This window comes from Notolepis coatsorum (assembly GCF_963971535.1).
Source record: "Notolepis coatsorum genome assembly, chromosome: 3".
Lineage (NCBI taxonomy): Eukaryota > Metazoa > Chordata > Actinopteri > Aulopiformes > Paralepididae > Notolepis > Notolepis coatsorum.
This window is the reverse complement of record NC_140167.1, coordinates 146,200,860-146,225,713: the sequence shown is the minus strand read 5'-3', so window position 1 is coordinate 146,225,713 and position 24,854 is coordinate 146,200,860. Positions and strand designations below refer to the sequence as shown.

Genomic DNA, 24,854 nt, shown 5'->3' with positions numbered 1-24,854 from the left:
CGACTCAGGCTGCAGTAGTTCCGTCAATCTAGATCCGATCTCGAAAATGATTGTGGATCGTTGTAACCAATGAGTGTGGCTTTCCAATGATACTCCACATGGGGATCTAAATAAAAAAAACTAAAAACACGAAAACAGGAAGAGCAAAACAGCCGAATTAATTTAAGTCTATGAGAAAACTGAGTTTTTCTTTGTACACAGTTTACCAAAATCACTCCTAATCACTCATTTCTGAATGGATCTTTATGAAATTTGGATATGTACTACATAAGGCTTCAGGCTATGTCTCCGTCTGGATTTGTAAGCCATACCCCCTTCTGGAGAAATACTACCTCTGGACTACTAACTACTACAGAAAAACTTGAGTAACAAGTTTTTTTACAACTCAAGTTCAGACCTATGTAACTCTATTACTTTAGCACTAAAAGTGAATGAAAATTGCCACTTTTCTTCCCGCTTGTTAAGGGGCCCAAGATACTGGGCTCACAGACCTGTGGCCCATAACCAATCCTACTTCGAAGGACTACTCTTGCCTGTCAGCCAGACACAAGACCTTCTCCAGAATAGACTACGTATTCTCATCCCCTAATATGTTTGATAATTTCGATGTCTCGTTGGTCCCCCTGGCTCTCTCGGATCACAAAGGGATTTCTTTTATAGCATCTGTTGTGAAGGGCCAGATTAAACCGAATATATATATTTATTTATATATATATATTTAATTGTATTTGTATATTCTCTAATATTCCCTGATATCCCTTGTATATTCCTTGTACAATATGCATTGAATATCCATTCTAGCCTACTGAACATCCCATAATAGTCTCCATTCTACTATTGGTCGAGACCTTGGTGCCAGGCTGCCATACCCCCCAGACCCAGTTCAAACGTACCGCTCAACATGTACGAACAAGTCCTAGTTCCGCGTAGGAATCTGGCTACCGCACCACTAATGGGACTATTTGTTCATAGTGCGTATATATACTGCGCTACTAAAGTAGGACTTCCTTTTCAGTCCAGTTTCTTACCCTCCAATAGAGGCACAGACGTAAAGCCTCCCCGCGACGCCACGTGTGGGAGTAAGGCCAAGTTCGGCTTACAATCGGTATTGAGACATCGTGTATATTAATATTTGAATAGTCATATTTGGCACTATATCGTCGAGTTGGACGTAGTCTATTAAGCTAATAATAGTCTGTTAATATATAGTGCTTCGTGCGGTGAGAATACTACCGTAGTCAGTACCCCATCGTTTCGGGCAGAGAACTGGCTGCTTATCCAGGGTGGTTGACCCCACGTGAAGCTGCACCCGAGGAGCCCCAGAGCCGACGAGCGAGTGGACCTGTATACCGGATTATTCTACCGACGACAGCCCGCCTTCCCAGGCACGGATTATGCTTTGTATACGTTGATTATTCCATGGATAAAGACCCCCGACACTGCCGTGTGTTGGAACCCCCCCCCCTGGAGAGGACGCAAGGTGAGGAGACGCTCTGCAAGACGAGGTCGCTTCACGTCTCTCCTCCGTGGACCGGAGGACGCCGGCCCACAAAGAGTCCATCTGCTTTCATCTGTGGTCCAAGGATCGCCGGCGCATTGAACGGCACTACAGTGGGTTCACCTGGGATACCCTTGGCCGGATGAGGCAGCCGGATTCTACCCCCCCCCCCCTTCCTACTCCTGTTGGCTTACAAGCGACCGGATTAACCCCCCCTAGTGTATCCAGTATATAATCATTAAAGTATCATTGCTGTTATTCCTTAACTATTCCAGGTCGTATATGTACCACCTGCGCCTTCAGAGATTGGACATTCTCTATTGATATACCGACGAATACTCTTGCCATAAAAGTGCATACTAATTCCATTCATAAATGTGATTGATTTGATTAAGTGCTTGCTCTACACACCATCGCTGTGTAGAAATAAAGACCTATTTCTAATTCGTACATTTGTGTTGGATCCGTTTCATCTACGTGACAGTGTTCATCATAATATATTTATGCCGAGTACTGGGTGGCCGAATATTAAGTACAAAGGTAGTGGTAGTAAGTATCATATCTAGTAATACAGTCAGGGAATTGTACCCCTCAGTTACAGCATCGTTCAGCAATCTTTCCACAAAAGCTCCCAGATGGCGTTATAACTCGTTAGGGATGGGTACCTTTCACATTTGAACCGGTACCGGTACCTGTGAATCGATACCGATATTATTTGGAATGCTCGATATTGGCTTTTTTACCGATACCGATATACCGATATTGTCCAACTCTTAATTTCCGATACCGATATCAACCGATACCGATATATGCAGGGTCCCCCCCCCCCCCCAAAAAAACTTAATAATTTCAGGTAATTAACATTACTTATCCCTTGTTGTGGAATGAACACAACATTATGCATACTTTTGACAATAAATAAAATCAGAATTTGTTCTTACTTGCTTGCCTGGGTAAATAAAGGTTATAGAAATGTAAAAAAAATGCAATAAAAAAAGGGGGGGGGTTTTGTTTTGAAAAACGATACCGATATTTTCCGATATCACATTTGAATGCCAATATCGGTAGGCCGATAATATCGGACATCCCTAATTATTATTACTTTATTATTATTTACATCTTACTGATGTAAAGCACTTTGAACTGCAATCCCCTGTATGAAAGGTGCTATACAAATAAAGTTATTATTTTTTATTTATTTAGAACATATATATATGTTCTGAGCTGACTTCACTGTGTTCTTGCTGAGTAATGTAAGTTAGTACTCAATCCATTGTATATTTTGATAATTGTTTGTTCTCAATCAATCAGGCTCTCTTCACCCCATTGGGTTTGACGTGAGCAGCCTGTGGTAATTAGTCCAATCACTTAGAGGCTTGTTTAAATACAGTTGCCTTTGCACACATTACTCTAAAACCTGAGCTGACTTCACTGTGTTCTTGCTGAGTAATGTAAGTTAGTACTCAATCCATTGTATATTTTGATAATTGTTTGTTCTCAATCAATCAGGCTCTCTTCACCCCATTGGGTTTGACGTGAGCAGCCTGTGGTAATTAGTCCAATCACTTAGAGGCAAGGCTTGTTTAAATACAGTTGCCTTTGCACACATTTCTCTAAAACCTGAGCTGACTTCACTGTGTTCTTGCTGAGTAATGTAAGTTAGTACTCAATCCATTGTATATTTTGATAATTGTTTGTTCTCAATCAATCAGGCTCTCTTCACCCCATTGGGTTTGACGTGAGCAGCCTGTGCTAATTAGTCCAATCACTTAGAGGCAAGGCTTGTTTAAATACAGTTGCCTTTGCACACATTTCTCTAAAACCTGAGCTGACTTCACTGTGTTCTTGCTGAGTAATGTAAGTTAGTACTCAATCCATTGTATATTTTGATAATTGTTTGTTCTCAATCAATCAGGCTCTCTTCACCCCATTGGGTTTGACGTGAGCAGCCTGTGCTAATTAGTCCAATCAGTCAGAGACTAGCCCCCTACAGGTGTGGGACAATATTCAATAGGGATTTAAGTGTAGTCTATCCAAGCGCCAGCAGAGCGCCGGCGACCGACTAAGACAGACAAAGACTTGGAGTTTTCCTGCTGGAGTTATCCGAGGAGGCAACCGAGTGCATCAGAGTATCTACTGCCCCTCACCTGCCCTCCTCTAGCAGGCCACTCCTTTGTACCTGCATTTTCTGGTCTTGCCTTGTTAGCTTGTCAACTTACTCGACCCACTGGTTTTAGCTCATTAGCTAAACCTTCAATCGGCTTCATACACATAGCCTTTAGCAGTTGATCCATAGTACTTCGTATCTTTATTTGTTCCTGCTCTACCTGGTGTAAGCTTGGCTATGTGTTCTGTCTGTTCTGTCTGTCCTGTCTGTCCCTCTCTCCTAGAAAGGTTAACTCTGTTAGAGAGCCGTGTCCTTGAACTTGAGTCAGGAAAACAGTTAGCTTTAGACGTCTCGGACACTATAGGCTGTTCTGAGGAGCCTCTAGCGAGGCCTTCTCGTCTGGAGAGTCCCAGACATAGTGCTCAGGACAAGGCCTTTGCGCCCATTACGGAGCGGCAGTGTAACCGCTCGGCCTCGGCCTCAACAGCACCTGCTCCGCAACATGATTTTACACGTGTTGCGGGTTCCGGTCCCAGTACGCAGCCGGTTCCACTGCAACCCCGTCGTCCCGTCCTTGTGATTGGCGACTCCATCACCCGGCATATTATGCTAGAGAAGCCAGCCGAGATCAAATGTTATGGGGGAGCCAGAGCTACCGACATTGAAGCCAACCTGAGATTTCTGGCGAATAGCATAGTCAAGGCAAAAAGTAACCCACATATCCCACCCACTGAAGATAAATTCGACCATATTGTTATACACGTCGGAAATAATGACTGTAGGATGAAAGTCTCTGAGGTCACAAAGATCAACATAGTTAGGCTTTCTGACCTCGCCAGAAAGATGAGTCGGCATCGAGTAATCTTCTCTGGCCCCCTGCCTGTAAACCGGCATGATGATGAGTTCGTGAGTAGGACAGCTTCTCTACACCGATGGCTGGAAAAATACTGTAAAGAACAGGGCTTAGGGTTCGTGGATAATTGGTCCTCTTTCTGGGGGCACCCTGGCTTGCTGAGAAAGGACAGCGTGCATCCTAACATGCAAGGCGCCTCTCTCTTATCTCGCAACATAGACAAGATTATAGCTTCGGGCTGACAGCCACCCCACAAGCATGCCAGGGTGCAGGCTCTTAGCGAGCCTGCTAGTCATGCTAAACTGATGGACCCTGCCAATCCTTATACCTTTCTTGCTCGGCCCCTCCTCCACCAGGCTCCCCACTCCTCTCTTTCTATCTCTACCCCTAAACCCGTATACCCAATCAAAACTAGAATATCCCGTTACGCTCCGCTTTACCCAGCTCGTCCTTGTGCGATAAACCATGCCAACTTAATTGCGATTAAACCTACCCGCATGGCTGAAAACCGCGCTGCTAACTATACAGAGTGTGTGAAGGTTGGCCTTATCAACATCCGCTCTCTGCCAACCAAAGCTCTTTTGGTAAATGAACTGATAACAGACCATAGTCTCGACCTATTGGGCCTCACTGAGACATGGCTTAAACCTAATGACTTTCTGCCCTTAAACGAGGCCTCACCCCCTAATTTTAGTAGCTCCCACATCGCACGCACCTCCAAGAAAGGAGGCGGAGTTGCTCTAATTTATGACTCTAAGCACAACTTTACATCCGACGCAAACTGTAAGTTTTCCTCGTTTGAGGTGCTCCTGTTGCATCCCTCTCCACCCAACAGAAAGTGTGGCGGTCTGACTCCTACCTCCACTGCATCCTTTGTAATGGCTGTCCTATACCGCCCCCCAGGCCCTTACACCCTCTTCCTAGATGAATTTTCAACTTTCATCTCTGAGCTTGTTATGCGCTCAGATAACATTTTAATTGTTGGTGATTTTAACATTCATTCCAATAAAACTCTAGATCCCCTAAATAAGGCTTTTACCGACATCATTGACTCTGTCGGTCTCATTCAAATCGTTGACCAACCCACTCACAGTGGTGGGAACACCCTTGACCTAGTCCTAGCCCGCGGTCTCACTGTGTAAAATTTGACCGTCTCCCCCTATGTTCCTGCTCTCTCAGACCACTACCTCATCAAATTTCAAATTGATCTGACGGTTTCTCGCCCAGACAGTGTAGAATCCTACATGAGCCGTCGTATTAACGCCTCAACTGTCCCAATTCTAGTTAACTGCCTACCAGACACCCTCTCTCCCTTCCTCTCTTACTCTGGCCCCCTTGATCTCTTTACAGACAAACTTAATGCCGCCCTTCGTAGCACGCTCGACACTGTCGCTCCCCTTAAACCTAAAATTAAACGTGCTCCGCAAAAACGAACTCCCTGGTTTACGGAGGAAACGCGCTCCTTTAAAAAGGCTTGTCGCAAACTTGAACATAAATGGCGTTCGACCAAACTCGAAGTATTCCGCCTCGCCTGGAATGATAGTTTACGTAACTACAAAAAGGCACTCTCACTTGCCAAAACCTCTTATTTTTCCAGGCTCATAAATGAAAACAAAAACAACTCAAAGTTTCTGTTTGACACAGTTGCAAAACTTACGCAGAAACAACCAAGTGCCCTAAACCATGCGTTCTCGGCTAACGAATTCATGACATTTTTTACCAAGAAAATTGACCTCATTAGAGATGAAATTGTTGCTTTACTCAACAATCAGAGTCCTTCCCAACCTTTGATGGGCATTCCCCCTGACTTTGATTCCAGTCATACGCTATGCTGCCTTGAAAACGTCTCACTTAGTGCCCTCTCTAAACTGGTTGGCGCGGCTAAACCTTCAACCTGTCTGTTTGACCCTCTCCCAGCAACTCTCATCAAAAAACTCTTCCCAACTCTAGGCCCTGCCCTACTCAATATCTTCAACACCTCTTTGTCTACTGGCGTGGTGCCCCTGGCCTTTAAATCAGCCGTCATTAAACCACTACTTAAAAAACCGAACCTCTACCCTCTAATCTTGAAAAATTACAGACCTATCTCCAATCTTCCATTCCTATCCAAAGTGTTAGAACGGATCGTCGCAACGCAACTTACTGACCATTTATCAAACAATAATCTTAATGAATCATTTCAATCTGGCTTTAGAGCCTTACACTCCACCGAAACGGCGGTTACCAAAGTCACAAATGACTTACTGCTCTCTCTTGACTCAAACCTCACTTCTGTGCTCTTATTGCTTGATCTCAGTGCAGCCTTTGACACTATCGATCACTCGATTCTTCTAGGTCGGCTTGAGAATCATGTTGGCATTCGGGGTCTCGCACTAGCTTGGTTTAAATCCTATTTAACTGATAGAACACACTGCGTGGTCTATAATGATTTAACATCTGAGACCCTCCCAGTGCAATGTGGTGTCCCACAAGGCTCTGTCCTGGGCCCTTTGCTATTTTCGATTTACATGCTACCCCTCGGCGATATCATACGCAAATTTGGCATAAACTTTCACTTTTACGCTGATGACACCCAATTATATATACCTATTAAGCCAAATGATTCCTCTCAACTTCAAAACCTTGAGGCCTGCTTGCTTGCCGTCAAAAAATGGATGTCGCAAAACTTTCTACTCCTTAATGCAGATAAAACTGAGATGTTAATTGTTGGCCCCCCAAACCACAGAGGCCTGTTTCAGGACATCTCCCTCAACTTTGATACCTGTCATGTATCCCAGAGCTCCACCATAAAAAACCTCTGAGTCATTTTTGATTCCTCCCTCTCATTTAATGCACATATAAAAAATTTCACCAAAATTGCATTCTTCCATCTTCGTAATATCGCAAAAATACGCCCCATTTTAACTCTGGCTGATGCTGAAACCCTGATTCATGCTTTTGTCTCATCACGTCTGGACTACTGTAATGCACTTTTTTCAGGCCTACCTAATTCAAGCATCAAAAATCTTCAACTCGTGCAAAATGCAGCTGCACGGATACTAACTAGAACTAGAAAATTTGATCACATCACACCAGTTTTGTCCGCCCTACACTGGCTTCCTATCCAAGCCCGTTCTGACTTTAAAGTGCTACTCCTCATCTACAAAATTTTAAATGGGCTTGCACCGCTCTATCTATCCGATCTCATCTCCCGATACTCGCCCGCTCGTGCTCTGCGCTCACAAAATGTGGGGCTTCTATCGACCCCTAGGGTTAAAAAGAAATCCGCCGGCCACAGAGCCTTTGTCTACCGCGCTCCCTACCTGTGGAACAAATTACCTGCTGTCATCAGGGGCGCCTGCTCTGTCGAAGCTTTTAAATCCCTGCTTAAGACTCATCTTTTCTCTCTCTCCTTCAACCTACCCTGATCTCACCTGGTCGGGGACTGACCTTTAGATTAATCTGTGTAGTTTAGTTATGGTACAGGGTACTACATGGTACCACTGGGTAGTTTACTACAGGGTAGTTTAGTTAGGGTACAGGGTACTACATGGTACTACATGGTACTACATGGTACTACATGGCACTACAGGGTTCTACATGGCTCTACATGGCTCTACGTGGCACTACAGGGTACCACAGGGCACTACAGGGTACTACATGACACTACAGGGTACTACAGGGTACTACAGGGTACTACATGGTACTACATGGCACTACATGGCACTACAGGGTACTATAGGGTACTACATGGCACTACGGGGTACTACATGGTACTACATGGCACTACAGGGTACTACATGTCTGCTCCTTTGCAGCACCACAAACATGGGAACTCTCTAACTCTTCCCCCCCCCCCTCTTCCCCCCCCCCCCCCCCCCCTTCTCTCTGAGTGCCCGTCTCCTGGCGCTGACTAAGGTGATGGATGCCTCGGGGTCTTGGCCAAGATTGTAGTGACTGCTCTACATGCACCTCCGAGGCCTTGGATCAGTTATTCACCGCCGTCTGTCCGTGGTCCTGTCAACTGATTAACAGTATTAACAGACTGTTAACAGATTAACAGTCAATGCGGTTTCATTGCTGGGTTAAGTACTTCCATTTCTATTCACATAATACGCCTACTTCATATATCTACTCCTTTCACATATATGCCTACCACTTGTATCTATTGCTATGTCCGCCTACTACAATCTCATGAGCCGTCTAACGCCTGTCCCGTCTCCCTGTCTCCCTATGACTTGCTGTCCTGGAGTGTTGACCGGAGTGTTGGACGTCCCGTGACGAAGGCCGGGAGGTTGCGACCCCCTCTGCGTGCCCCCCTGTCTCCGGAGGTCTCGTAGTGGTGACCGGAGTGCCGGATGTCCCGCGATGATGTCGGGGAGTTCGTGACCCTCTCTGCGCCGCCCCTATCTCCCTGTCTCCGGCTGTCCCTGAGCAACGACCGGAGTGTTAAATGTCCCTTGACTAAGACGGGGAGGACGTGACCCTCTTTGCGCCGCCCCTGTGCCTCAAATAGATTGCTATCAGCTCTATCTTTAATCTTTCAAAATGTTCAGTTGCTATCGCTATTAGCTCTATCTTTAATTTTTCAAAATGTACAGTTGCTATTGCATGCACTCATCTGTGTTCCACTACACACATGAGTGCATGCTTACCAACTGTCCGTCTGCAACACTACTATCACCAACATCTAAGAAGGGAGATCCCCCCTTGAATGGCCCTTCTAAGGTTTCTCTCCTCCACACTGCCTGTGGAGCTTTTTTTCCCTATTGTTAGGTTTTAGTGAGTTTTTCCTTACCTTCGCGTGGGGTATGTCTGGGAGTGCTTGCATTCTTTCATTTATTTGCATCCATCTAAAAATGTTTGCACCTTATGGTGTTCTTGTTCTGTTCTTGACTTATTGTTATGTTTTCTTCTTGACTTGTTTAAAGAAGATCTGTACGGCCCTGACACATGCCTTCTCTACTTGAACGACCACATCAAACAAGAGGTGGACGCGGGCAAATACTGCGGCATGGTCATGCTGGACCTACAAAAGGCCTTCGACACTGTCAATCACACCATTCTGATTGACAAGCTAAAAGCAATTGGTTTTGATAGTTTATCAGTGAGCTGGATACAATCCTACCTGGAGGGGAGGGAACAGATGGTGGAAGTAAACGGTACCCTATCCCCCCCCCTCACAGTGAGCTGTGGTGTTCCACAAGGAAGCATACTAGGACCGCTACTATTCCTAATTTATGCAAATGACATGTCGTCAGCTTGTGACTGCAACTTGTTCCTGTTTGCGGACGACTCAGCCCTGCTGGTCTCTGACAAGAACAAGTTACAGGTTGAAAAAGCCCTCAGCTCGGAACTAGGCAAAATCTGCATATGGCTCGCCGACAACAAACTATCATTACACATGGGCAAAACAGAGTCCATTCTCTTCGGTTCAAATAACAAACTCAGCAAGACTGACGGCTTCTCGGTTACAGTGGGTGACAATATTGTCACAAGGAAAGATGAAATTACCTACCTGGGTTCCATCCTAGAGGCTAATCTTTCCTGTGACAAAATGGCATCCAATGTAATAAAAAAAGTCAACCAACGAACGCGATTCTTGTACCGGATCTCCTCTCTGGTAAACAAGAATACCCTGAAGACTCTAGCAGGAGCACTCATTCAAGGGTACTACGACTATGCTTGCACCTCATGGTACCAAAGCACCTCAAAGGCACTAAAAAACAAATTACAAACATCTCAAAACAAGCTAGTCAGACTACTACTTGACCTGACTCCTAGAACCCACCTCACCCCTGCCCACTTTGACAACCTAGGATGGCTTAGAGTAGACGACAGAGTACAGCAACTTGCAATGGGCCTGGTCTACAAGATACACTACGCGACCAAGGTACCCATGTACATGTCAAAATACTTCCCAAAGGTCAGTGAATACCACGATCACAACACCAGAGGGAGCTCCACAAATCATGTAAAACCCAGATTCGGCTCAAACAAGGGACTAAACACGTTTCGCAATTATGCCACATCAATGTGGAACGCCCTGCCTAAAGCTGTAAAGGAATGTGAATCACTACCCACCTTCAAAAACACTCTCAAAAAACACCTACGTGAGACTGCAATTCGAAACTGGCCCCTACAAATGTCCTAACCTAGTTGTACAGTAAATGACCAAGTAAGGCTTTGTCAACATTCCAATGTACAGTGTAAAATGTGTATGTGTCCCCTACCCAACCCCCCCCCCCCCCCCCCCCCCCACCTCCAATGTACAGCCCTCACCCAACCCACCCAACCCCACCCCACCAACCTCCTCCAATGTACAGTTTCTACGCCAAATGTATATACACTCCTTTTCTGGACACTTTTGTATCACAAACAGTACTGTATTTGCAAATCTGATATGTCATAAATGTATAGATGTAGCAGTACTGTCTATCTGTATGTCATGTATGTCATATATGTTATGATGAATTGAAAATGGGGGACCCTGGTGGAAACAAGACGAAAGTCTTTCTCTGGTCTGCATCCCCTTAACAATTGTATGTATTGAGATGTACTGTACTGTACCCATTCTGCAATCTGTTAATAAACTTTTCAATCAATCAATCAATCCCATGGGGACATTAACGTGTGTTGTTGGGCCCTATAAATAAATTTGATTTGATTTGATTTGATATACACAGTCACACACATATAAAATTATTCTTTTCATATGTATTATCTGCATTATCTATCTGCGAGATAGTGTCAACATGCAACAAGTCGAAATTCTCCAATATCTCTGTCTGCATGTCGATTGTCGACTGCTCCACTGTGTGTCTGTCAACTATGCTTTGGTCCAATGACATTCCCCCACCCACAGTCTGCTAATCAGAGGCAGAGTAGGGCCGGGTTTTCACGTCAAGTTTGGTTGTCTCTTACCTGGGGCAGTGCAGAGCCAAGTTATAATGAATTCTCTGGGGCAGTGTAGCGCATATACATTACATTACATTTTACATTTAGTCATTTAGCTGACGCTTTTATCCAAAGCGACTTACAAGTTCTGTGCGACAAGACAGCAAGAAGGGTATAACTCTATCAGCTGAGTAACAATGTTCATCAAAGTGTTGCGTGTTACAGTGTAGGTTAGTTTATTAGGACAAGTGCATGACATTAAGGTTAGTCGGGGTTAGATTTTTATTTTTTTTTTTATTTTTTTATCATTTCAGATAATGGTTGAAGAAGTGAGTCTTTAGTCGACGGCGAAAGATTGGACGGGATTCGGCTGTCCTAACTGGGATGGGTAGTTCATTCCACCATTGTGGGGCAAGGACTGAGAATAGGCGGCTTCTCTTTGATGACCCTCCGGGAGCTTGGATAGGAGTAGATCTGAGGCGGCCAGAAGATGCAGAGCGTAGGGGTCTTGAGGGTGTGTAGTTAGAGACCATTGACCGGAGGTAGGCGGGAGCGGTTCCCTTTGCCGCACGGTATGCTAGGTCGAGGGCCTTGAAGCGGATACGTGCAGCAATGGGGAGCCAGTGCAGGTCCCTAAGAAGTGGGGTGACATGGGCCGACTTCGGTAGGTTTGAGATCAGGCGGGCCGCTGCATTTTGAATGAGTTGAAGAGGCTTGGTGGCAGTGGCCGGGAGGCCAGCTAGCAGTGCGTTGCAGTAGTCGAGGCGGGAGATGACTGTTGATTGGACGAGGAGTTGGGTGGCTTCTTTTGTCAGGAAGGGGCGTATCCTTCTGACATTGCTCAGGAGGAATCTGCAGGTTCTGGTTGTCGCTGCGATGTGAGCAGAGAAGTTCAACTGGTCGTCGAGGACAACACCAAGGTTCTTGGCGGTCGGCGACGCGGTCACAGCTGCATTCTCGACTGTGATGGAGAGGTCGGTCAGGGGGGAGGATTTGGCCGGCAGGTGGAGCAATTCTGTTTTGCTTAGGTTCAGTTTGAGGTGGTTGGTCGTCATCCAGGCGGAGATGTCGGACAGACAGGCCGAGATCCGCTCAGAGACGTGGATATCTGAGGGAGGGAAGGAGAGGAAGAGTTGAGTATCATCGGCATAACAATGATATGAGAAGCCATGAGACGTGATAATGTTACCCAGTGATTTAGTGTAGAGGGAGAAGAGAAGGGGTCCTAGGACCGAGCCCTGGGGGACACCCGTCCGGAGGGGGCGGGTGGCCGACAGAGTCCCTCTCCATGACACTTGGTAGGAGCGGTCATTGAGGTATGATGTCAGCCATGTCAGCGCAGATCCAGCCACTCCCATTCCTGCGAGGGCCGCGAGGAGGATCTGATGGTTGACTGTGTCGAAGGCTGCAGATAGATCTAGGAGAATCAGGACAGAGGAGAGGCCTTTCGCTTTTGCTAAGTGAAGTGCCTCTGTGACCGCAATGAGGGCCGTTTCTGTGGAGTGGCCAGTCCGGAAGCCAGACTGATTGGGGTCTAGGAGGTCATTCTGTAAGAGATAAGCAGTAAGTTGGTTGGATACAGCACGTTCAAGTGTTTTAGAAAGGAAGGAGAGAAGAGAGACAGGGCGATAGTTGGCTATGACGGTGGGGTTCAGGGTTGGTTTTTTTATGAGGGGCGTGACTCTGGCTTGTTTTAGGGAGGTGGGGACCACCCCCGAGTTGAGTGAGGAGTTGATGGTTGCAGTTAGGAATGGGAGGATGTCCGGTGCTATGGTCTGGAGGAGTGGGGAGGGTAGCTGGTCCAGCTGGCATGTAGTCGGACGGTTCGACGTTACCAGTGTCAGGGTCTCGGCTTCTGTAATGGGAGAGAAAGATGACAGAGTGAAGGATGAGGTTCTCGATTCAGCGTTTGGAATGGGTGGGGGTTGGGAGAAGGAGCTGCGGATGTTCTCCACTTTTTCCTCAAAGAAGATCGCAAAGTCTTCGGCAGAAAAAGATGAGGGAGGAGGAGGTGGGGGGGAGTGAGGAGGGAGGACATGGTAGCATGCAGTTTGCGAAGATTCTTGGCAGAGGCCTCGATCCTATGGTGAAAGAAAGAAGCTTTGGCATTAGTAATGGTTTTGGAGAATGTTAACAAGAGGTTGTGATATGTGTCGATGTCAGCAGTGAGGCGTGACTTTCTATACTTCCTCTCAGCCGCTCTCAGGACCTGTCTTTGTTCTCTCACTGCATCCGTCAGCCATGGACTGGGTGGGGAACGGCGGGCAGGTTTCTCAACGAGGGGACAGAGCTTGTCGAAGGAGGTTGCAAGGGCTGAGAGGAGGGTGGAGGTTGCCATCTCTGTGGGGAGAGCAGAGAAGGTGTCACTCAAAGGTAGAGCGGATATTATGTCAGAGGAGAGGGTGGAGGGGGATAGGGAGGGCAGGTTGCGTCTGAGTGAGACGGTTTGAGTTGGGGTGAAGACTTTTCGGTTAAGCATGAGAGTTAGTGAGAAGGATATGAAGGAATGGTCAGATACATGTAGGGGAGTTACCGTGGTGTTAATGATGCTGGAGTTACGGGAAAATATGAGATCCAAGGAGTTGCCTGCTTTGTGGGTGGGAGGCATGGCAGTGGGAGTCAGGTCAAATTGTTGTAGGAGGGAGACCACTGGGACCGACTGAGATGAGTCAGGCAGGTTGAAGTCGCCCAATAGAAGGAGCGGGGTACCATCTTCCGGTAAGGAGCTTAGAAGCATGTCCAGCTCATCTGTGAAGTGATCGAGGGGACCTGGAGGGCGATAGAGTGTAACAATGGTGAGATTGAAAGGATTAGAGACAGATACTGCATGATATTCGAGGGAGGAGAGTGACAGTTCTGGGAGTTGCGTTAGGTTTGTAGCCCATGAAGGAGATGTCATGAGGCCAGTGCCTCCACCCCGTCTGGAGGGTCGAGGTGTGTGAGTGAAGTTATAGTTTGTAGATAATGCTGTATATGTTTATTATATATATATATATTTTTTTTTTATCCACTTTTTCTCCCATTTTTCTATATTTTCTCCCATCCCAATTTTGTATCATCCAATTCAACCCTCCCCTGTCACGAACGCTGTTTCTTGCCTCCCACAAGCCGGCTGCAATGTGGACTAAGTCATACATAGCACAAGTCCTCAGAGGCTCACGCTGCCCCCGACACTTCCTGATTCTCCTGCGCAGGCGCACCAACCGACCTGTAGGAGTCGCTGTCCACAACGCCCGATCCCCACCCATCAGTTTCCCACCCCCTAATACGGCCAATGTGTATTAGTATGAACGACCAGCTGAACTGAAAGCAATGTGGAGCGCTGGGCTCGAACAGGCAAGCCCAGCGTCTCCGTCATTCGTGGCGATCGCCTTGCCCACTACGCCACGTAGCCGCCACTGTTTATTATATATATCTATGGTGTAGCGTATGTTAGCTGGGCTCCGTCGTCTCGAGTCTACTAGTAAGTAACTTACAACCAGTGTTGGGACTAACGCGTTACAAAGTAACGCGTTACAGAAACGAAGTTACTTTTTGCCGCAACTAGTACTCTAACGCATTACTTTTGAAATTCAGTAACGCTACTTACGTTACTGAATGGTTTGTTAGTTCGTTACTGCGTTCTTTTTATGTAGATTCATAGCGAGCGTCCTTATTTCGCCTGCGTTTGTTTTGTTTACTGTAGACTGAAAGGCGCTATATAAAACGAAGTATTATTATTATTATTATTTCTTTCCGTAGCCTCATTCTGGTTTTCGCACTTCTGATTGGCCACTGACGTTCTGAAAGAAATAGACGCTCTCTACAGTAAACAACAAGAGGACGCTCGCTATGAATCTACATAATAAGAACGCAGTAATAATAACGAACTAACAAACCATTTAGCAACTACTTGGAGAGATAATTAATATACAAAAAGGAAACGAGATAAAGAACATGTTTGAAGGGCTGCTGGAGTCAACTGGACTAACGTTACATCTCGACCACCGCAGACTGGTGACGGTGAGTGCAATGTGTTCACTGAAACTCAAGATCAACGGATTTTGACTGTACGAAATCTGCCAGGGAATCTCATAATACTAATCAAACAATATAAATATAGTCCTTTCATGCACAATTGATATCCTAACTATTCTAACGTTGCAATGCTTTGATTGATATCTTAAACAACGCTGCAAGATGGTTATGAATGAATTAATGAATGGATGAATGAATGAATGAATGAAAACTTTATTTAACAGATTGCAGAATGGGTACAATACAGTACGGCTCAATACATACAATTGTTAAGGGGATGCAGACCTGAGAAAGACGTTTGTCTTGTTTCCATCAGGGTCCCCCATTTTCAATTCATATAGACATTTATGACATACACAACATACATGACATTTATGGCATAGGGACATATAGGTATTTAGTACTGATACATTTGTGACATAAGCGGTATTCAAATATACAGTACTGTTACCCCTAGATCCTGACAGAGTATATACATATGATGGGGAGGGGACTGTACATTAGGAGGGGGTGGGTGGGTGGGAGAGAAATATACATACAGCCGGGAGGGAATATATAATGAAACGCTCTAGACCACATTGCTTAGCAGAGTTCGGTGATGTGAATGGAAACTGTCAAGTTGATCAACCGATTTTGAGTATATGGGGCATGGGACTTGAGCAATTTTTTTTTTTTTTTTTTTTTAAATAACTAAATAGTTACTTTTCACAGTAACTCATTACTTTTGGGTGTAAGTAACTAGTACAGTAACGAAGTTACTTTGAAATGAAGTAACTAGTAAAGTAACTGAGTTACTATTTTTCAGTAACTAGCACAACACTGCTTACAACCCATGCTCGCTCACACACACACACACACACAATCTCTCTCTCACGCTCGCGCGCACGAACACACACACACACACACACACACACAGAGTGCCAACGCTTGGTTTGCACAAGCTGAACCGCTTAACGTGCGGTTTCGTTTTGCGTAAACAAAACGTTGACGTCATCGGACTTTTTATTTTTTATATAAAAAAAATTATTATTAATTTTTTTTCTGCAAGAATAATTAATAATAATAAAAAAGTTTCTTTATTATTTTATTTTTTGCATTACCGACAATTGGCACCATAGGATCTCACGTGAATCTATAGTCGGTAGTACCGACGTGTTTCGGTAGGTACCTTTAAAAGTACTGAATTTGGTACCCATCCCTATAACTCGTCCTTGTTGAAAAACTTCTGTACTGAATTCAGAGAAAAACTAGCGGAATTTTTTAAGAGTCCTGTGGAATGCAGTGAAGGGCTTTGTTAGAAGTCATGTCAGGCTTTTCGCTTCCAATTTGCGCAAATCTCGGTAAAAAATACTTGAAAAAATGGAAAAACTATACACGGACCAATACACCTCACTGCAGACTAACTACAATGAACAGATAAACACACAACGCATGATAGTTACGAAATAAATAAATGCCATACTTAGACAACACTCTGAGTTTTTAATAATTGGGATGAGGCTAAATTATTACTTTCATCGCTCCAGACCAAGCATTTACTGGCAATGAAAATACGCTCAAATGATACATTTCCGGATATCCATTCAATCAGGACACAACAAGGATTAGTTACCACTGATTCAAAAAAGATTAATGACACGTTTAGAGAATTCTATTCACAACTGTATAGCTCAGAGGTCAACTTTGATCATTCCAAATTAGAAAAATGTATTGGCGGGCTTAAAATACCATAATTATCCGAGGAAGAGGCTGGGGAATTTGGGAGACCAATCACTCTTGGACAAGTCTTGGAGAGTCTTGGACAAGGTTAATGCTTGCACCAAATTCTTAGCCAGGAAGGTAAATTGAATTGATGCTGATACACAGAAAATGTTGGCTTCCTCCCTTGCACAGTGCCAGTTCACCATGATATAGCGCATTATCTAAACTACTGAAAAACAAAACTAAGCTAATGTAGGCTCTACAGGTTTAAAAACCAATCAGGAAAATGTACATTTGCATATCAGGGTGCCTTGGAATGGAATAAGATGGAGTTGGACACCAGTCAGCCTGATGTCTTTCAGGCTGAAGGTAAAGAGGTGGTTGTTGATTAAACCACTCCTTTTACACCCAGGAGGCCACAAAGTATTATTATTTTATTATGTGAACCGTGATCATAATTTTATATTATATATACTATGCATGACTGTATGCATGACTGTTGGCTATGCATTTATTATTGATTTGTGGGAATAAACAAGTCAAGTCAAGAGTTTTATTTGTCACGGCATACAAGTATACAATGAAATGCGGGGGGTCTTGCCCGCAATGATTGTGCATAATACAATAATAATAATATAATAATAATAAGAATCCAATAGAACGACATTGTGCAATAATACAAGTAATCAAAGTAGGGCATATCGGTATATGTACATGAGTTTTTACAGAGCATGGTAGGACATGCTAGGTCCTGTGGTAGTGCAATACACTGTTAGCTACGGATGAGGCACTGGGTCTTTATGTACACTGCTATACAATGCTATATTATACAATCTCAAGTTATACTATACTATTCTTAAAGTGACCTTTCCTTTTGTAAAGTGACCATAAGTGTGAGTGTGTGCAGCATGAGTGTGTGTGTGTGCTCATGTTAAAGTGGCTTCTAGTGTGTGAGCGTGTACAGTGTGTGTGTTGTGTGTGTGCTCATGTGTGCTTGTGTGTGGAGAGTTCAGTGTTCAAAACTCTGCAGGGGTGGTAGTGCAATACCCGTGGTACGCTCGGCTGAGCGTACCACTCTCTGTAGGGCCTTCTTGTCCTGTGCCGTGCTGTTTCCATACCAGGCAGTGATGTTTCCAGTCAAGATGCTCTCTACAGCTCCGGAGTAGAAGGACTGGAGTATCTTCCAAGATACTCTGAACTTCCTTAACTGTCTCAGGTGGTAGAGGCGCTGCTTCACCTTTTTTACGACTGAGTCTATGTGTGTTGTCCATGTCAGATCCTCTGAGATGTGGACCCCCAGGTACTTGAAGCTGCTCACCGTGTCCACGGTAGCCCCGTTTATCCTCAGTGGTGTGTGTGTCCCCTGCTGTCTTCTCCTAAAATCCACGATCAGCTCCTTGGTTTTACCAATGTTCAGGAGCAGGCTGTTGTCCTGGCACCAGCGTTCCAGTACCTCAACCTCCTCCCGGTAGGCCTTCTCGTCGTTGTCCGAGATCAGCCCCACCACCACTGTGTCGTCCGCAAACTTCACTATGGAGTTGGAGCTGAACTTGGCCACACAGTCATGTGTGTATAGTGAGTACAGCAGGGGGCTCAGAACACAGCCCTGGGGGGACCCGATGCTCAGGGTGATGGTGTTGGAGGTCTGACCCCCCACCCTGACCGCCTGGGGCCTTTCACTCAGAAAGTCCAGTATCCAGGCGCTCAGAGCGGAGCTCAGACCCACCTCGATCAGCTTGTCCACCAGTCTGGTGGGGACTATGGTGTTGAACGCTGAGCTGTAGTCAATGAACAACAGTCTCACATAGCCCCCCTTCTGGTGGTCTAGGTGAGAGAGGGTGCTGTGCAGTACTTGGGAGACCGCATCATCAGTGGACCTGTTTGGCCTGTATGCAAATTGCATAGGGTCCATATCACTGGGGAGGGAGGCACAAATGTGATCCTTAACCAGCCTCTCAAAACATTTCATGGCCACAGAGGTGAGTGCCACCGGTCTGTAGTCATTGAGACCTGTTGGGGAGGATTTCTTTGGTACCGGGATAATGGTAGACATCTTGAAGCAGGCAGGTACCACAAATTCCACCAGGGATAGATTAAATATGGTGGTGAACACAGGGGCTAGCTGGTTAGCACAGGACTTAAGTATGCGTCCTGTTATCCCATCTGGGCCAGCAGCCTTCCTGGTGTTCACCCGCATAAATGCTCTTCTCACACTGTGTTCCGTCATAAGCCTCTTGTGTCATTCTGTGCCATTTGTGCCTCCATCTTGTCAGCATACGTCCTCTTAGCAAGTTTAACAGCCTTACGCAGAGTATAGACTGTAGCCTTGTACCTGTCTCTCTGCCCAGGTTGTAAGCAGTGGTGCGAGTTTTCAGAGCTGCTCTGATAGTACTGTCCACCCACGGTTTCTGGTTCGGGAACACCCTCGCCTTTTTTGTGGGGACGATACTATCAGCTAAGGTTGCTATGAAGCTAACAACAGTGTCTGCGAACTCGCTGACATTACTGGCGCTTCCTTGGAACATTCCCCAGTCTACGTCCTCTAGAGCGCCCTGAAGCGTGGCCTCTGATTGGTCGGACCATCTCTTTACCTCACGTGACACGACGGCGTCATGTGATCTCTGCCTGTAAGCAGGATAGAGAAGATGGAGTCATGGTCCGATGTGCTTGTAGCTCCCGCTAATGGAGGAGCTGGTACAGCCTTGTAGCCGGCTCTGAACGGGGTGTAGCAATGATCCAGCATGTTTCCACCCCTGGTGGAGCAGGCGATGTGCTGAAAAAAGGATGGCATCACTTTCTTCAGATTCGCCTGGTTGAAATCGCTGGCTATGATCATAGCTGCGTCCGGATGTTTAATCTGGTGGATTTTGAGGTGGCCCTGTAGCTCCGCCAGGGCCCTGGCGGTGTTCGCTTGGGGAGGGATGTACACCGCCGTCATGATAATGGCAGTGAATTCTCGGGGGAGATGAAACGGTCGACATTGAATGGCCAGATGTTCCAGGTCCGGGGAGCATGAACTGGAGAGTATCTTTATCTCCTTTGGGCTTACTCAGCCATTGTTGGTAAGGAGACAGACACCCCCGCCGACGCTCTTACCGGAGGCTTCTGTACGGTCCGCTCGGAAGACGGTGAAGGAGTCCGAAGGAGAGACGCTGTGATCCGGAGTCGCTGCTTTCAGCCATGTCTCCGTGAAGCACATGATGTTACAGTCCCTCACCTCTCGCTGGAATCGGACCCTCGCCCGAAGATCATCCATTTTATTTTCCAGCGAACGTGCATTTGCCAGAAAGATGTATGGGATCGCCGGACGGTAAGCAGATCTTTTTAGCCTTATTCTGATTCCGCTTCTCCTGCCCCTGTGTTTCTTCCTGCCGCCGCCTTTGTCTTTGTCTCGCCTGATCTCCGATGGCCAATCTTGGCATAAAGTGTCTCTAAACTCCTCTTTAAGTCCGGAGTTTAGGTCTATAAACGACTGGCGGTCGTATGACGTCCCCGCCAGTGTATTTTCTAGGGCTGTCCCCGACTAAGGATTTGGATGGTCGACTAGGATTGGGCAAAATTTGCCGTTAGTCGACTATTGGTCGACTTAAAAAAAAAGAAAAAAGAAAAAGTATAATATTTAATTTTTTTTTTTATCATTCTGTGGGGGTGCTTAAAGGAGTCAACTGAAGGCTTCTTGTCCTCTGCAAAAGCATGCAATTGGTCCACTGATGGATACATCTTGATATTTGTCTAGTCTAGTGTGTTCATTAGATGGGTGAAATCCTCTTTCAGTGCCTCTGTGCCCGTTTTCGTAGGCAGTTAGCCTCTGGTATGCGTGCCATTAGCGTTAGCCACGCTTCTAGGCCTCTTTTCTTTTGGAAAAAATAATATAAAAATAAAAATAAATTGTATATTCGACTAAGAGGTTAGCCAGTCGACTACGGCTCCTTTCGACCGATTAGTCGACTAATCGATTAATAGGGGTCAGCCCTAGTATTTTCCATAAAAAAAGTAGTAAAAATAAACATAATAACTAAAAGTAAGCACAATCTTTGTGGAGCAAAACCAACAGCGACTGACCTGGGCCGCGCCATAGTAAACTGAACCAAACAAAATCTCACCCCTCCTCCCCAACAAAGCTGATGTAGAGCTTGCTTCTCTGCAGGTCTTTACGGGAATAACACATGATCTGGTTGAAGGCATCTTCCAGAAGGTGGTCTCTGCGTATGGTTAGCCTGGGAGGAACACACACACACACACACACACACACACACACACACACACACACACACACACACACACACACACACACACACACACCCACAGGAACACACACACACACACCCCCACAGGAACACACACACACACACACACACACACACACACACACACACACACACACACACACACACACACACACACACACAGTTTTTATTTGGAGTTTTATTGTTATTTGTTGTGTGTTTAGTGGGGGCTCGCAGAATAAGCATTTCACTGCCATTGTACATGCTTAATGTGTATGTGACAAATACACATTGACTTTGAGCACTAGATCTGATATCCGTTGTCTGTGAATTATGACATAATAATAATAATAATAATAATAATAATAATAATAATAATAATAATAATAATAATAATAATAATAATAATAATAATAATAATAATAATAATAATAATAATAATAATAATAATAATAATAATAATAATAATAATAATAATAATAATAATAATAATAATAATAATAATAATAATAATAATAATAATAATAATAATAATAATAATAATAATAATAATAATAATAATAATAATAATAATAATAATAATAATAATAGATTGAATTTGTAATGCACTTTTTGTTCGCTGGGATCCCAAAGTGCTACACTACAGGGTTAAAACATAGTTAAAAAATTAGTAAAACAAATAAAATTAAATACAGAATAAAAATAAGATAAAAATAGAACATAGTTAATTAAAAACATAGTATAAACAGACAATTTAAAAACAACAGCACAAGAAAATTTAAATAAAAAGCTAACAGTCAAAGGCCTTTTTGAACAGGTAGGTTTTCAGGCCTGCTTTAAAAGAGTCCAGGCTCTGTGGTGCCCTCAGCTGGATGGGGAGGCTGTTCCACAGGCGTGGTGCAGCCGTGCAGAAGGCTCGGTCACCCATGGTGCAGAGCCGGGTATTGGGGACTTGAAGGAGCAGGCTACCTGCGGATCTGAGGGTGCGGGTGGAGGATTGTGGAGTGATGAGTTCCTGAAGGTAGAGGGGTGCGTGTCCGTTTATGCAGTTATGGGTGATCATCAGGATTTTGTAATTGATCCGGGATGAGACGGGGAGCCAGTGTAGTGAGTGGAGGATGGGGGTTATGTGATTGTGTTTACGGACTCTCATCAGGATCCTGGCAGCGCTGTTCTGGATGTATTGCAGCTTTTGGATGCTCTTGCCAGGAATCCCGATGAAGAGTCCGTTACAGTAGTCCAGTCTTGCATCATCAAGCAACGCCACCTACTTGACTTTCCCTGGTCCCTGGCCGTAACCCTTAGTCTCCAGCTTTCTGTAGAAGTTCCTCAGTTTAGCTTCAAAGTCTCGTTTGTAAGGAGCGGGAGCACGGGCGTTAGCTCGCTGAGTGCCTGGCATGAGAGTGAGAGAGGGGTGTGAGAGAAAGAGATAGAGAGAGGGGGGGTGAGAGAAATAGAGAGCACAGGGGAAAGAGAGAGGGGCGGCCAAAAAAGAAAGAAATTTAGAATTTTGTTTCCCAGTCAGTGGTCTGGAAGGTGGCCAGGTAGTAGGCATATGGGCCCTCTGCACATCAACTGACCCTGTGATCAATTGGCCATTTTAGCCCCAGTACAAGTATTTGACATATCCTTCCCTGTTCAGTGGTGCCTCCCATAGTAGCCTGCCCAGAGGAATGCCAATGTGGTACTGTGCCCAGGATCCTCCCATGTAGTGGACCCCACATTGACGATTGAAGGTTGTCCTGTCCCAGCTAGTAACAGAGACCCATGCCCCTGGACCCTTCTGACCTTGGATCGAATCCCACCACCTTGTTTCCCCTACTCTGTATCCTGCTTAACCTTCCTGCTGTCGACAAAATAGAAAATACTACTACTAAACTAAATACTAAATACTGATACTATTAATACAAAAAAAGTTAGAAATTAATAAACAAGTAAACCACAATTTCTTTATTCATTTTGAATTGCGAAATTACGAAATTGATTGGAAAACATGTTACTGAACGGCTGCAATTCTATATATATATATATATATATATATATATATATATATATATATATATATATATATATATATATATATATATATATATATATATAATAAAACAATTCAAATTGAATGGGTGGCCCCTGCAGTGGGAACCGAACCCCCCAAACCCTGGCAGGGTTAGTGCCATGCTCAGAGGCCAAGCATTCTACCCATTGAGCTACATAGGACCACTTTTGGAGTAAGGCCCTTGTAAAGCGCGTTTATCAATCCTGGTATCTCAATTGTATTAGACTGTTACAGCTTTCATTAATGGATGGGTTGAGATTAGAACAAAGGCAGAGTGAGGAGAGTTACTGTAGAGAAAGAGAAAGGGGTATATCTGCATAGACAGATGAGATGGAGAGAGAGAGGGGTATATCTGCATAGACAGATGAGATGGAGAGAGAGGTACATATGCATATACAGATGAGATGGAGAGAGAGGTAGATATGCATAGACAGATGAGATGGAGAGAGAGAGGTAGATATGCATTGTTACGATTCTGGTTACTGACTACGGTCGGGAACCACCCACCATCTCTGTCACCTGTCACCTGACTGCTGTCACTTGTTTTCCCTGTCATTTAGTGCTGTCACTTAGGGGTTGGCTTCTGATTGGCTGTCACGGGTGTGTGTGTGGAATGTTGGTATTTGGTGGCTATTTAACATTCCTTCCTTCTGCTTGTCATTCGTCAGGTCTTCACTATAGGCGTTCGGAGATAACGCGGCCGGTTCCAGTTCTGGACCACCACTAAGCTCCATTATCTATTCTCTCGTTCCTTTGCCCTCGGCATAGTATCCTAGTATTACTCTTTGTGTTCTTTACTATTAAAGTCGAACCTGTTCAAGAGTATACCATCTCCGTCTCTGTGATTGCCTACAACAATTGGAACTCACCTACCTCCATCCCGACAGAAGACCTGACCATCAGAGTTCCATGGAGGCAATCATGGAGATGCTCCGGGCACAGAAGAGTGCTCAGGAGCGCAGGGCGGCTACGTGGCGTAGTGGGCAAGGCGCTCGCCATGAAATCTGGAGACGCTGGGCTTGCCTGTTCGAGCCCAGCGCTCCACATTTGCTTTCAGTTTAGCTGGTCGTCCGTACTAATACACATTGGCCGTATATGGGGGTGGGAAACTGATGGGTGGGGATCGGGCGTTGTGGACAGCGACTCCTACAGGTCGGTTGGTGCGCCTGCGCAGTAGAATCAGGAAGTGTCGGGGGCAGCGTGAGCCTCCCACGCGTTACTCCTCGCCACTGAGAGATCGAGCTGCGCAGGTGAAAAGATGCGACTGCTGTTACCTCAAGTACCGGAGGGGACTTGTGCTATGTATGACTTAGTCCACATTGCAGCCGGCTTGTGGGAGGCAAGAAACAGCGTTCATGACAGGGGAGGGTTGAATTGGATGATACGAAATTGGGATGGGAGAAAATATCGAAAATGGGAGAAAAAGTGGATAAAAAAAAAGAGTGCTCAGGAGCGCATGGAGGAACACCAGCAGCTGGTCAGCGCCGAGTTGGTTCGGCTGGGCGGGATCGTCAGCTCGT

General features: G+C 45.3%; 1 protein-coding gene across 1 annotated transcript in view; it reads right to left on the bottom strand.

Moving 5' to 3' along the window:
- The window catches only part of hecw2a (HECT, C2 and WW domain containing E3 ubiquitin protein ligase 2a), a gene marked incomplete at both ends in the record, with an annotated part of 229,646 nt that overhangs the window by 51,456 nt on the left and 153,336 nt on the right, over positions 1-24,854 (bottom strand). Inside the window, 2 exons of the mRNA XM_084309394.1 lie at positions 21,156-21,269; positions 22,550-22,670. Of these exons, the coding sequence (XP_084165520.1) occupies positions 21,156-21,269; positions 22,550-22,670 (235 nt within the window). The remainder of the gene's footprint in view (positions 1-21,155; positions 21,270-22,549; positions 22,671-24,854) is intronic.